This window comes from Abramis brama, assembly GCF_963993115.1.
Source record: "Abramis brama genome assembly, chromosome: 23".
NCBI classification, from domain to species: domain Eukaryota; kingdom Metazoa; phylum Chordata; class Actinopteri; order Cypriniformes; family Leuciscidae; genus Abramis; species Abramis brama.
The window spans coordinates 13,318,764-13,334,073 of NC_139985.1; the positions used below are offsets into that span (position 1 = coordinate 13,318,764).

Sequence of the window (15,310 nt, forward strand, 5' to 3'; positions counted from 1 at the left end):
GCTTAATATGCAATCAGTTGCATTTGCAACCCAAATTTGGGTCTTGACCCATCACAGAACTTGTGTTTCTCTAAATCACGTCTCAGTAGGCTAAAATGTCTTTTGAACAGCCTATGTTGTTTATCTCTCATCTAATCCTGCTGTGTAATCTAATCTTTTCCTGTCAGTTTCCGCCCTTCTTTACCTTATCATTTTGTTTCATCACCATCTCAGAGGGTGTTTTCCTGACAGAAAAGAATCTTATGAACCGACTCTCTCATTGTTTCCTGTCGCTGTTGTCTGGAGGAGTGATTGAGTACTCGCCTTGGTGAGGGCGGCCACTCTCTGGGCCAGTTCAGCCTCCACCTCGGGCAAAGTCTCTGCCTTCCTCATAGTCTGCTGAAGACGCTGTTCTGCCAACTCCAGCAATTCCTGGAGGTGTCGTACCTTCTCCTCACTCTGATAAAAAAAAGACGCGCACACAAACCGCACGAAAATAAGACAAACAAGAGGGTGTACACTCATGTAGACACCATAAACACACCCATTTTAGATATATTGAGATAGTATACACCCAAAATATGCATTCACACACACAAAGATAAGTCCACACAAGGTTACAAGGTACTCACCACATACACACATGAACGAAAAACATACCATACATATGAAAAGGAAGCACACATACAATACGAAATAAATAAGTGCACATAAAAACAAACCACCAGTGTACACACAACACACAAAAAATATAAAGACATGATACAAGTATCCAAATCAAAATTTGGATTATACACCACCGTTCAAAAGTTTGGGGTAAGATTTTAAAATGTTTGTGAAAGAAGTCTTTTATGCTCACCAAGGCTGCATTTATTTGATCAAAAATACAGAAAAAACAGTAATATCATTAAATATTGTTACAATTGTTAAAATAACTGTTTAATAACTAATTTAATATATTTTAAAATGTAATTTATTCATGTGATGGCAAAGCTGAATTTTCAGCATCATTACTCCAGTCTTCAGTGTCACATTATTCTTCAGAAATCATTCTAATATGCTGATTTGGTGCTCAAGAAACATTTCTAATTTTATCAGTGTTGAAAACAGATGTGCTGCTTAATAAGTCTTTGATAAATAGAAAGTTCCAAAGAACAGCATTTATTTAAAATAGAAACCTTCTGCAGCTTTATGAATGTCTTTAGCTTTTGATCCATTTAATGCATCCTTGATTAATAAAAGTATTCAAATCTTACTTTTTCAAATACAAACTTTTGAATGGTATTGTACATCAATGTAATGTAATGCAGTATTAAACAGGGCTAGTATTCAACATTTTATTGGGTCTGCCCACTCTCCCCTGGGCCCAACAATTAACGTTGCTGGATGTCCCCACTGATGATAGCCCTGCCTGGAGTGCAAAATCACAAACTTATGCTGTCTAAACAAGAGCAGATGTCTTGATTTATCTATCTCTTTTGAGATATTTATACCCACTGCATTCAAAACAAACACTCTGTCCAAACTGGCACCAACATCAATGCAGTTGGGAATCCTCTTTCTTTCTCCAGATGATGGATCTGGATATTAAAACAGTCAGGTGGTACCTGCTTCCTCCCAGCATGCCTCTTCTCAGCATGCTGTAGGATTCTAACATGAGTCTGCTGCTTTAGGGCTAATTAAAACCCCTATGACTAACACACACCCTTCATACGCACACGCACAGATGGAACATGACTCTCATAACATCTCAACTGAATTATGGGACATCAACCAGCATTGACTTGCGGCGTTCATTTGAAATTAACTTCAAATCAGCCCAGGTCTGATTCAAGGTTGACGTACCTGTCGGTAAAGCGAGTCCTTGGTGGCCAATTCGTTCTCTAGCTTGTCATTCAGGTCATGGATTGAGGTGGTTTCTCTCTGGGCGGCCAGATAACGCTTTTCTAATGTTGTGATACGCTCCTCCATGTCCTCCTTCTGTGCCATCGCCTGTCGAACAGGCACATAGTAAGAGAAAACAAAAACCCTTGGGAAGTTTGAAAACCTTTAATAGACTACTACAACATTTGGGAAAGATTTTTTTAAACCATGAAATGGTGCTTAAAGTAAGCATGAAATAGAAATGTATTTAGTCAGCTTAAACCACTCCCCTTACTTACAATCAAATCTGCTTCCATTCAATAAACTACCAACAGATAGAACCAAGTCCCGCCTTACATTTTTTCGACAATCTGTTTCGCTTGGATGTGTCACAATTTCTGTCGACAGTTCTGATACATTGTGACTTTACTAGAAATATTTACAATCATTATAAAAAGGTATAGTTCACCCAAAAATGAAAATTCTGTCATCATTTACTCACCCTTATTTCATTCCAAACCAATATGACTTTCTTTTTTGGTGGTAAACCGAATCTTTAAGCTACTCTTACGCTACCAGAATCTTGAAGCTATTCTTCTATACAATGAAAGTGAACGGTAATAATATCAAGCTCCAAATTTGACAAAAACACCATCAAAGTATCATAAAAGTAATCTATGTGCACTATATTCCATGTCATAGTTTTACGTGAAGAACAGAGGAAAATTTAAGCCATTATTCACTGAATAGCATCACTTCCGCTGTAGCTTTGAAATCTCATTCAGGTTCCGGTCACATTTGATTACAAGACACAAGAACCTATATTATTTGGTTTGTTTGTTGCTGATGTCAAACCTGGAGCAACATGATGTGAATATGCTTTAAATGTATGGAAAAGAACATGTTCCACCAAAAAAAGTGATACTGGTTTGCAAAGTAAATGTTTGTTTTTGGGGAGAGCTGTTTTTAAATACCATAACTTTAGACCTTGTCAAGGAATGAGTCACAATTGCATTTTTTGTAACCTTCTGTCTCTCAGCGAAAATAAAGCAGAACTGAGAAAACGTCCTTGCTGCCTGACGCTATATCTTCCCTGAGACAAGCTCTCATCGGTCTGTCCCCATTCTGTCCCTTTCCTCTCCCCCCAATCATTCTAACCTCGCGTATGTCCCTCTGGTGTTTAGTGCTCAGCTCTTCGCTCTTCAGTAAGTCTTTGCGGGCGGTAGCCAGTTCCGTCTCAAGCTCGGACATGTGAGTGGTCAGGCTGCTGATCCGGTCTCTGTTTTGGGCCAGCTCCTTATTGGCCTTATCCAGCAGTTCCTGCAGCTCCAGACATCTGCTGTTGTCGTCGTGCACATCGATGGAGCCATTGGGAAGCCTCTGTCACAAACACAAAGAAATGTTAGAGATACAATGGAGAGCTAGTTGAGAACTTGTTTAGCGGTCCCCTGATTTCCACTCAGGGTCCTAAATAAGCTTCTAAATAAGCTTCAGAGAGGCGAAATATGCTGAGTCAGAGTCTGAAGAACACGGTCAGCAAGTTAAGCAGCTTCATTGCAATTATGGCCTCAGGAGTTCAGAGGTTCTCTCGCATGCATCACATTGTGACCGTGCATTTCATCCATCTACTTTAAACAGCTGAGCAAATTAAAACCTTCAGATTTGTCATTTTGCCAGCCCTGAAACGCAGGGTTCCTCAGCACATTATTGGAAACAAAAATACGACCTGGGTGAGATGCATATCTTTGCCCCCTAAATGACCAGCTTACTCAAAACAGAAACATCCAATTCAGGACTGACAGAAGAATTCCAATGAGGCATATTTAATGAGGACACTTTTACATGGCTGTCAAAAGTGAGTGGAGTTTGCTTCACTGATATGCTTGGCTCTATATCACTACAGGAAAGCTGAGACAGGGACTTTTAAAGAGCCCTGCCTGAAGTGTTTTTGTACATATGTATTTGTGGATGTCAGTAATGCTGATTGGCAGATGATTTGATGTGCTTCTCTGCCTTAAAATTAATTACATGCTGTTAATTAAATAATTCTTCAGAGATAGCTCCAGATTCAGAAGGGCAGCAGGCAATCCGGCAGCCAACTAATTTACAGTTTCTTGTCTCTTGCATCTCTATGACATTTAACCCTTATATTTACATTTGCAATAGCTCAATATACTAATTTAATACACTGCTACAAAAAACCCTTCTTTTTTCATTTAAATCATTTAATAGGCCTACTTTCTGAACAGAACAGGCACTTGAACTACCGGCACTTTCGTGGCTTACGTGTTTCAATGTATTACCTTTAGCTATAAAACAAAAGATTTTATACTATGGCATCAACATATTTGCTTTATGTATTGATTTCATATGCATTGTTTTAACCTTGTCACAAACATAAAATATGAAAATGTCATAAAAATCTATTTCTTATAACTATAATGATCCAAACAAAAAGTGAATATATATAGTATTTCTACCATGACCAACAATTTTATCTATAATAAAGTTTTCTCAGAATAATAATAAGAAAAAAAAGTACGTTTTTGAAATATTATATTTATTTGGGACATAAATTGCTACAGTGGCTATGAAATTAGCCCTTTGTGAATACCGGAGTTTTATTTGAAAAAAACAACAACAATGAAAATCAAAATGTCATTCTCACCACTGATATATCTATTAAAGAATGCTATTAACACAGTACTTAATTAGAAATGTGGTGGAAATGACTGATTCATGATGTAGCTCAATGTGACAAAAAAACTTTTGTGGAAACCCTCTCCGTCACTCTACTGGGAGTCCGCTGAGAAACCCACGTCGGCCTCTAACAGTATTTGATGAACCATGAACCCCAGGGACTATCAGCCATATTTCTGCCCTCCAGGGAGGCTTCAGCCAGCTCTCCAGAGAGAGACAGTCTGGACCACGTCTGCCGTGTCTGGGAATCTACGTCTGTCTGCTTTCATCCTCTCCATCCAGCTCTATATGATTCATCCTTTCTAATCGCAAATGCAGATTCAAGTGTACAATTCACAGAAACGTCCGATTTTCTGCTAAAATTCAGGAAAGGTATGTTTTGAAAAAGTCTGCAGGCCTCTCATTTTCATTATCTTCCCCTGAAGGTGTAATATTATAAAGCGCAACCTTTCAGGTGCAAACTACTCCCAGAGGAGACCCGCCAGAACATGTTTTGCTTTGTTCTATTAAAATAAAATTATAGAAATTATAACCATAACATCAGTGTGATTAGAGCACTTGTATTTTGGAAAAAAAAATATATATATTTTTTTTTAAATAACAAAAAAAGCTTCCTCATTCCACATTTTCTTAGTCTCTGACTACTTAAATACCTGACAGTGATGATCTATAAAAAGCACAGAGGAGCCAGACCGTGACACCTGGAGGAGCTCCACTGATAAATGGCAAAAGTAGAGAACTTAAAGAGCTTCAGAGACTGGTGATGAGACAGTGAATCACACACTGTGAGGTATCAAACAGTCAGCGTGGCAATATTCTTCCTCATTAGGAGTGGTAACATTTCAGTTACCTTTTCAGAGTCAGAAACCTTTCAGAAAAACGCTGACACAGAACATTGGCAATCAACAAAATTGGAGAAAATGATGTTAAACTAGCTCCTTAAAAAAACCTATGGGCCAGATTCACTAACAGCTTGCACCAGCGCAAACCCTATTTTGGTGTTAAAAAAACTATTGTCAGTATTTACTAAAGACAAGCAGTGAAAAATTAGCGCTGAAAAGGTGTGGGCGCAGTTATTGCATATGCATTTGTAGGATTTTCCCTGTCAGCCAGCAAAATATTTGGGAGGAGAGTATTTTAAATGAATCATGCAAGGTGATTTACTAAGGTTTGTACTAATCAATTTACTGGCATTTGCACCATTGTTTACCGCCAAAAATCAATTCAATCAATTAGCGATGGACAAAATAAAGTCCCGTCCTACATTTTTTTTGTTCGAGAAGCTGTTTCACTTGGATATACTGTACGCAATAATGAAGAAAAGACTATCGCAATTTATATTTCATGCCGACTTCAACTGTAAAGTTCATCTATATGCTATTGCACTCCTAAAAGCTAACAAATTTTTTTTATATTTTAGTAAATAAACACTTTAGAATGTATTAACTTCTTTAAATGTAATATTTTTATATCTTAAAAAATGCCGTGCCATAATTTCCTGTTTTAATAGGAAATGCATCAACATGGACAGAAATCTGTGTTTGTGAAGTCTGTCAGTGTAGGTCGCAATGAAACTAAAGTTGCATCAGCTCTTCCGTATTGTGATTTAAATGCGAGTGTAGGTGATTATTCAAAAAATACATTTTCCGATGTGGACGTTGCACCTAAAAAGGGAGGCAGATTGAATGAAAAAATTACGAGGTCAATTATTTTTCTTACGAAACACATACATGGGTGAATAATTCACAATAAGATCTATAACATGCATTTAGCAAATAGGGTGAATTTTCATTTCATGCCGACTTTAAAGACAGACCTTTACAATGAAACCACAAGCTAATATCTGCTCCTAAACTAATTTCGCGTACTAATGGACAAATCGATACTGCTGCATTGAAAAAAATCTTTTACTACAGAAAATCAATCAATAGCATTTCAAATACATAAATAAAAGATAAGGTGATATTTAAACAATAAACCATGGGATCAAAGTTGAAGAGCAATTTACAATTCTCCTATTGACCAGACTCCAGTTGGCTGGCTGCTACAAGTGAGTCACACTCAGAGACAGGAGTCACTTTAGCAGCCTTTGCTGAAGGTTGAAGGGCAAAAGCACTTGGCGCATAATCAATGCAGTTTATTTCTCAGTAGCGAAGAAAATGCCATCTGTGAGAGAGGTATTAGAGCAGGAGGGATCCCTTTTGTACCAATGCCTCAGATATAAACAGTAACAAAGTTTAATTAATGATAAAACCTATGGGTTCATACCCTATCGTTCAAAAGTCTGGGGTTGGAAAGATGTTTTAATATTTTTGAAAGTCTCTAATGCTCACCAAGTCTACATTTATTTGATAAAGAATACAGTAAAAACAGTAAATTGTGTTTTGCAATTTAAAATAACTGTTTTGATTATAACTATTTTAAAAAGTAATTTATTCCTGTGATGGCAAAGCTGAATTTTCAGCATCATTTCTCTAGTCTTCAGTGTCACATGATCCTTCAGAAATCATTCTAATATACGTATTTGGTGCTCAAGAAACATTTCTTATTATTATAAATATTGAAACGGTTGTGCTGACCCCAAACTTTTGAAAGTTAGTGTATTTTGGCATGACACTTGCATTGTCATAATTTACAGAATGAGGTAAAGCACGTTCACAGCAAGTTTCACTAATGTAGCTTTTTTTTTTTTTTTAATGTTTCCCCGTGATTTGACCCCCTTAAAAAAATCTCAATTCTAAATGATTATTAAAAGTTTGTAGAAACATGTACTTTAGAATGCTTTAGCACAAGTGACTATTTTAAGCACTGACTAAATAAAAATATTTAAATTTATGCTAATCCAACTTTAAGCAAACACGCACATACCTTCCAAGTAGGTTTTGAGCTGTCCATCCTGTCCACAGCATCCCCATCTGCTCGTCCATCCTTTCTCTGTCTCAACATGATCACCTAAACAAAAACACAGCAAAAAAGTCACTCTTTCAAAGTGTTAAACAAATAACATTCATGTTAAATACATTAAATGTGGCATACCACATAATTACTGTTCACAAAGCACAGCACAGGCAATGATGCACTTTTTCCCAATTGCACATTATGAAGATGTACATTTTCAGTGATAGTGGGATTTAATAGTGTTCCTTTTAATAGCATTTGAGCACTGTTCCTGTCTTCTTAAGGCAGGCTAGGAGTCTTGTGGGAGATAAGATTATACGAACTACCCATTTTGAGGAATTAACTTATCATTGTGCTTAAAAGCAGCATGTTATTAAGGTATTAATGAAATACTGGTAGGCCATTTGCATTTGAATCCTGCCATATCAGGACCAGTGAATGTGAAAATTGGAGGAAGACAATTAAAATATGTACACATTGATTTGCATGCCAGTATTTGGATGAAGGGATCTGATTTACATATTCGCAAAGCTCTCTTTATTACAGCTCGTTTGTATTAGAGTATTAGAGCAGGCTGGCGAGACAAAGTGAGCGATACTGCTTCATTATAATACCTCAAAACCAACTACTTTCAACACAGTTACAAAATAGACTGAAGAAAAGGTAGAATTACAGACTCTCTTTCTCCAGCATTAGGACAATAAAATCAGGTTTGGGAGAGTGAAATGAAAGAAAGTTTGTGTTCTTAGAGTTTTATGACACAGTGATCATTAATGGTGAGTAACTAGGTTATGGTAGCACTAGCAATATCTTGTGATGTAGTTCAGTGGTTTTCAAAGTAGTGTAGCTTTTTCCAAAGAGTAACATGACCAAATGCTTCATCGCTGTTTTAATATCTGAGCTGAGGGAAAAATCAAACATGCAGCAATAGTGCAATAAAAGGTAAAACTATCTTGCAGTACAAACCAGCGTGTTTATGATTATGATTCTAAATAAAAATAACAGTTTGCAATATCAAGCAGCATAATAAACAGTTTTTGTACAGATAAAATAAACCAAAGCAGACGCCTTAAATGCTCAAATTAAAAATGCTCTTATGTAAAAATAAGGTTGGTAGCTTGACTGTAGTTTAACTACTTCAAATTATGATTAGCTTGTAGTTTGGGAATTTCAGAGTAGATACCCCAACACTAGTGATGACCACTTCCCTTGTTCCCTTTGCAGCATTAGGTCCTGTTTGTCAGCATAAAATCTTCCCGTTGGTCTAAATGCAGCATCATGACACCCAGAGGCCACTTCTCATGCCGCCTCTGCAGTGCGGGCTGCAGCCAAAGACTCCTCTTACTCAGCGGATGATGAAAAAATAGCTTTTTTGTAAGTGTGTTCACACATGCTGACTGACCTGTACTAGACAGTTATGAATGATGTGAAGATGTATTGAATGGGGCAGTGTAAAAACTGGGATATTAAGGCAAAGGACATGTATTTAAACATGTAGGCCTCTTTAAACTGAGGACATGTATTTGACATTTCTTATGTATATTTCTAGGGCTGCCCCCTAATAGTCAACTAAACGTTAGTCGGTTAGTTTCAGAAAAAAAAAAAAAACTTGTGGCGCAGTCACACACTCCGTGAGGGACAGATTGTTAACGATGGTTCTTTGTGGTAATTACAGTATGTCTGGCAGGAAATTCAAACATTCGCCTATCATCCATTGACCTCAAATATGGCTTATCATTTGAAACGTGCAAGTAGCAACTTTACATGGCTGCTCGCTCTAATGTTAACCTAGATAAATATGAGCTATTATTAGGAACATATCAAAGTGTTTGTGTAGAGTGTGGAAACTAAAGTATTTGCACGCTTACTGCATGACATGGAGGCGCCGGCGCGATCACAGAAACAACTTAAAATACTCCATAAAATAACAAGAAAACGTTGTGCCTTTGTAAAATAAAGGCACAAAAAAGGCACCATAATGAGCGTTTAATATATACTGTATATAAATCCATCCTACTTAAGCTTTTAAATTAAACAATAATGAGGTAGTTCATGCAAAATGTTCCAAACCCACAAGCCTTTAGTACATTGAACACAAATTAAGAAATTACTAATATTCTCATTCTCATCATTTTTGTCCATCCACTGAAAGTCTATGTAATCAACATTTTTGATGACAGAATTTTAATTTCCGTTGAACTAGATTTTATAAAGGTGACACTAGAAAGTGTTGTTGATGTTTGCATAGTTTGCACAAAGTCTCTAAAGCAGCTGCAGTGAATTGCTGAAGGCAGTTACTGCAAATCGCATCTAAAATATATTCTCAGTGTAAATGAAGAGAAACTACTGCTGAAACTAGATGATGGGCATTTTTTGTAAAAAAAAAATAGTAGTTACTGAAATATTAAAATGTAAGTTACAAAAAATGAGTATAATTTAATAATTATAATTAGTTTGTAAAAAAGTATATTTTGTTTTATTCGCAAATCCACAAATCATCAATTAATGAACAACATGCATTAACAAAGATTAAAAAAAAGTGTGATGTTCCAAAGAAACCAATTAGGCCCCATGAATTATGGTAAGCAAAAACCACATTCAATTATTCGTATAAGCTACAAAAACAGAATTCACTGAAAATGAAGTGCAGTGAGTAATTGTGTTGTCAAAGCTTTTTCTTCTCAGTGTAAATTTATGCTATGCCAAGTGCATTCACCATGCTTGAACTCTCAGTGGCATATGAGTTATGGAAACAACACTATACTAGGAAACACCACATTTCCTGCATGGGTTGACAGCAGGGGGCAGGTGCTCATTGGACAGAAGTTAATGAGATGAGATCAGCAAATCTATACAAGTGTTCATGCATATACCTAAACACACACATGCACAAAACAACCGTACCTCCTGACTGGCGGCTGCCAGCTGTCCTTCTAATGTAGTTACCCTTTCAAGAGCCACCCGTAACCTTTCACGCACCTGTGCAAATGAAAAACAAAAGAGACATTCATTGCCAAATTTACACATGCCAACAAAGCCCTGTCAGCATCTACTGTATTCCACTTGAACTACCACTAATATTTCATGCTCATACAGACTTAATTGAAAAGCATTAAGGAGGACCTTTTATGCCCTTTTACAAAGTCTTGATTTTGTTTTTGGGGTCTACTAGAATAGGTTTTTATGCTTGAATGTTCAAAAATTCAAGCATAAAAACTTGAATTACATTGTTGCTACACCTCTCTTCCCAGACTGTCAGCAACGCTCTGTTTAGATCCTGTCTCTAAGGCCTCGTTCAGACTGTCAGTCCAAATCCGATTTTTATGCAAATCCGATTGGAATCTGATCAAGAAAGTTGAAAATGTAATGTTTTAAGACAATATGAATTTAAAAAGTCTCACTTTTTCGTCCAGGGCCTTATGATGCTCGAAGAGGGATTTCAAAGCCTTGAGCACCTCCACCTCACTGGAAACCCCGGACGGCGGAGGAGCCTGCCTCTTCACCACAGTCATCCTCAGCGAACGCTCGTGACGAGACACCAGACACTCCAGGTGCTCCAAAAGAAGCTATACAACAACATAAAGAGCCATCGCTAGCACATCCATCGACAAGTCCTGTATCACATAACTTCAGCTGAGCTTGTTCTTTACATGCTTACACTTACAGGAAGAAAATTACTCTTCACACACTGCTATTCATTAGCTTTGTATAGTAATATGTAACAGCACAATACATTATTAAAATCACACAAGAGTGAATATAAAGTGAATTTTGGGTGCTTTGAATTGGAAAAGCATGTCGTAAGTGAATTTAGCTGGCACTGCGACATTAATGGTCTGAGATCATCTGGGGTGCTTATACCATAAAAGTCAAAAACCTTGCAAATTGCCCTGAAGCGAATCAAGTGTTGCCTAGGGGCTGACAGAGTCTACAAGCAAATGGGCATCTTTTCCATTGTTCATAACAATGTAGCAGCACGAATCTGGCAATGGAGATATGCACACTTCCATTTGTCACCCGCATCATCTCAGCTGTATGAACATCCGCTCCATTCACAATCTAGCAGCATTGGTCTTGCTAGAAACATAAAGACCGCTGATTCTGCACCATGTATGGCAAGTCATATAATTAAGTGAAGCATTTACATAAACATGAAACATTTACAAACCCACTGATTACATTTCAGGACAACTAGTTGACAATTAAAAATGAGTGATTTTACCATTCAACAGTTTAAGCTCAGTATGTTTTTTTTAAGTCTCTTATGCTCACCAGGGCTGCATTTATTTGTTCAAAATAGGGTAAAAACAGATATACTCTGAAATAGTATAAGAATTTACAATACATCCATTTTAATATATTTTACAATGTAATTTGTTCCTGTGATGGCAAAGCTGAATTTTCAGCATCATTACTCCAGTCTTTAGTGTCACATGATTCAACAGAAATCCTTCTAATATGCTGATTTGGTGCTCAATAAACATTTCTTATTATTATCAGTTTAAAATTGTTATGCTGCATTTTTTTTTGTGGAAATTCATAATACAGTTTTTTCAGGATTATTTGAAGTTTGAAGTTTTAAAAGAACAGCATTTATTTGAAATATAAATCTTTTGATTTTTTAATGCATCCTTGTTGAATAAAAGTATGAATTTCTTTAAAAATAAATAAATAAATATATATATATATACAGTGAGGAAAATAAGTATTTGAACACCCTGCTATTTTGCAAGTTCTCCCACTTAGAAATCATGGAGGGGTCTGAAATTGTCATCGTAGGTGCATGTCCACTGTGAGAGACATAATCTAAAAAAAAAAATCCAGAAATCACAATGTATGATTTTTTAACTATTTATTTGTATGATACAGCTGCAAATAAGTATTTGAACACCTGAGAAAATCAATGTTAATATTTGGTACAGTAGCCTTTGTTTGCAATTACAGAGGTCAAACGTTTCCTGTAGTTTTTCACCAGGTTTGCACACACTGCAGGAGGGATTTTGGCCCACTCCTCCACACAGATCTTCTCTAGATCAGTCAGGTTTCTGGGCTGTCGCTGAGAAACACGGAGTTTGTGCTCCCTCCAAAGATTCTCTATTGGGTTTAGGTCTGGAGACTGGCTAGGCCACGCCAGAACCTTGATATGCTTCTTACAGAGCCACTCCTTGGTTATCCTGGCTGTGTGCTTCGGGTCATTGTCATGTTGGAAGACCCAGCCTCGACCCATCTTCAATGCTCTAACTGAGGGAAGGAGGTTGTTCCCCAAAATCTCGCAATACATGGCCCCGGTCATCCTCTCCTTAATACAGTGCAGTCGCCCTGTCCCATGTGCAGAAAAACACCCCCAAAGCATGATGCTACCACCCCCATGCTTCACAGTAGGGATGGTGTTCTTGGGATGGTACTCATCATTCTTCTTCCTCCAAACACGTTTAGTGGAATTATGACCAAAAAGTTCTATTTTGGTCTCATCTGACCACATGACTTTCTCCCATGACTCCTCTGGATCATCCAAATGGTCATTGGCAAGCTTAAGACAGGCCTTGACATGTGCTGGTTTAAGCAGGGGAACCTTCCGTGCCATGCATGATTTCAAACCATGACGTCTTAGTGTATTACCAACAGTAACCTTGGAAACGGTGGTCCCAGCTCTTTTCAGGTCATTGACCAGCTCCTCCCGTGTAGTTCTGGGCTGATTTCTCACCTTTCTTAGGATCATTGAGACCCCACGAGGTGAGATCTTGCATGGAGCCCCAGTCCGAGGGAGATTGACAGTCATGTTTAGCTTCTTCCATTTTCTAATGATTGCTCCAACAGTGGACCTTTTTTCACCAATCTGCTTGGCAATTTCCCCGTAGCCCTTTCCAGCCTTGTGGAGTTGTACAATTTTGTCTCTAGTGTCTTTGGACAGCTCTTTGGTCTTGGCCATGTTAGTAGTTGGATTCTTACTGATTGTATGGGGTGGAAAGGTGTCTTTATGCAGCTAACGACCTCAAACAGGTGCATCTAATTTAGGATAATAAATGGAGTGGACATTTTAAAGGCAGACTAACAGGTCTTTGAGGATCAGAATTCTAGCTGATAGACAGGTGTTCAAATACTTATTTGCAGCTGTATCATACAAATAAATAGTTAAAAAAATCATATATTGTGATTTCTGGATTTTTTTTTTTTAGATTATGTCTCTCACAGTGGACATGCACCTACGATGACAATTTCAGACCCCTCCATGATTTCCAAGTGGGAGAACTTGCAAAATAGCAGGGTGTTCAAATACTTATTTTCCTCACTATATATATATATATATATATATATATTTTTTTTTTTTTTTTTTTTTTTTTTTTAAGAAATCTTCCTAACTGAAAACGTTATCTACAACAAACAAAAGCTAAAATAAAATACTGGGACAAAACACGGGCCTGTACTGTCCCGAATATATTGGGATGTCTGGTCACCTTAACGCACACACACACACACACACACACACACACACACACACACACACACACACACACACACACTTACCCTGGTATTATTCCTCTCTGCTTTAAGCTCTGATATCTCCTCCTCTTTTTCTAGAAGCTGCTCTCGACACAAATTCAGCTCCTTAGTCAGGGTAGCAAACTCCTGTCAGGAGAGAGAGAGAAAGGAGGGAAATTAATTATTTCATTCAATATAAATAATTCACACCAATATGCTACTGTTACACCAAACTAATAGACAACGCTGTGGTTTGACATTTCTTATTTTTTTCCATAACTATTCTTCCAGGGCTATACATATCTGCTCAAGAAATGATAATAACCAATTGTCACAAATAGTTCAAATAGTCAGATTTCATACTGTATGTTATTTACTGATCTATCTTTACAGTCTCCTCATGAGGCTATGAGAATGAATGCTCATAGCCCATAGAGCTCAAGAGTTAGTGAAGCTTCAAGTCCTGTTCCCACAATTACTGGCCTTTTATTGACCAGGGCCACACATTTTGAACACAGGACCACACAGATGGACATCACTTATTTTTTGTGGTGTGAGTTGGACATTCAGCCAGCACAAATGCCAAAACACCAGTCACATTTTAAGGAACAAGAAAAGATCAGTTTGTTACTTTTAGAGATATTTTCTAAGTTTTTATATATATAATTTTTTTTATATATATTTTTATTTTATTGATTTTTTATTAATTTCTTTGTTTATTTATCTTTTTATTTTATCCTCTTTAATTCCATTTATTAATATTAATCAAAGTTGGTGATGTACCAAAAATATCCTTGTAAAAACGGGGTTTTTTTAGGTGAACTTGCGGTTATTTTTGCAACAAATAAACAAATGTAATGTTCACTTGCAAGATGAACATTATAATTGTAAAGGGTTTAGTTTTTGCAACTATAGCTTTAAGACCTTTACAATATACAGTATGTAAATGACCGCTGCTCTCTTCTTACTGGCATAACTGGATCTGCTGTCTGTTTCATGAGGGTTGTGAGTACTAAATAGGTACTGATGTGTAAATGTGGGCTCATGGTCATGACATCATAACCATTTCTGCATAGTGCAGTCATATTTACCGTTGCACTGCAAAATTCCATGGACGAAATCCAGTCACTTCAATTGGAATCTGCGTGATTGAATATTTTTGCGTGAGGGCAAAAAATTTCCCCACACAGTTATTGGAATAGGTTCAAGATTTTCACACCAATTTGCTGTGAATGCACTTTCATCGTTGGCCTACGTAGTACATCAAATTATTTTATTTCAAAAGGGCAAGAGAAATATTGTGATTCATGATTAGTTAATATAACAGAACGTCCATTAAACAAAAACAAAAACCTTGTATCTCAAGGATGAGATGGATCTATAACAGGAC

At 37.0% G+C, this 15,310-nt stretch overlaps 1 protein-coding gene across 12 annotated transcripts in view; it reads right to left on the reverse strand.

Moving 5' to 3' along the window:
* Positions 1-15,310, reverse strand: part of ppfia4 (PTPRF interacting protein alpha 4) — a gene marked incomplete at its 3' end in the record, with an annotated part of 98,817 nt that overhangs the window by 25,151 nt on the left and 58,356 nt on the right. For 9 of the 12 annotated variants that reach the window (XM_084100299.1, XM_084100292.1, XM_084100302.1 and 6 more), the window contains exons 2-8: positions 13,966-14,067; positions 10,842-11,006; positions 10,345-10,419; positions 7,411-7,494; positions 3,001-3,222; positions 1,825-1,971; positions 304-438 (exon numbers count right to left, since the gene is read on the reverse strand). In XM_084100299.1, the coding sequence (XP_083956425.1) occupies positions 304-438; positions 1,825-1,971; positions 3,001-3,222; positions 7,411-7,494; positions 10,345-10,419; positions 10,842-11,006; positions 13,966-14,067 (930 nt within the window). The remainder of the gene's footprint in view (positions 1-303; positions 439-1,824; positions 1,972-3,000; positions 3,223-7,410; positions 7,495-10,344; positions 10,420-10,841; positions 11,007-13,965; positions 14,068-15,310) is intronic. The other 3 variants (XM_084100301.1, XM_084100298.1, XM_084100296.1) reach the window with 1 other exon arrangement.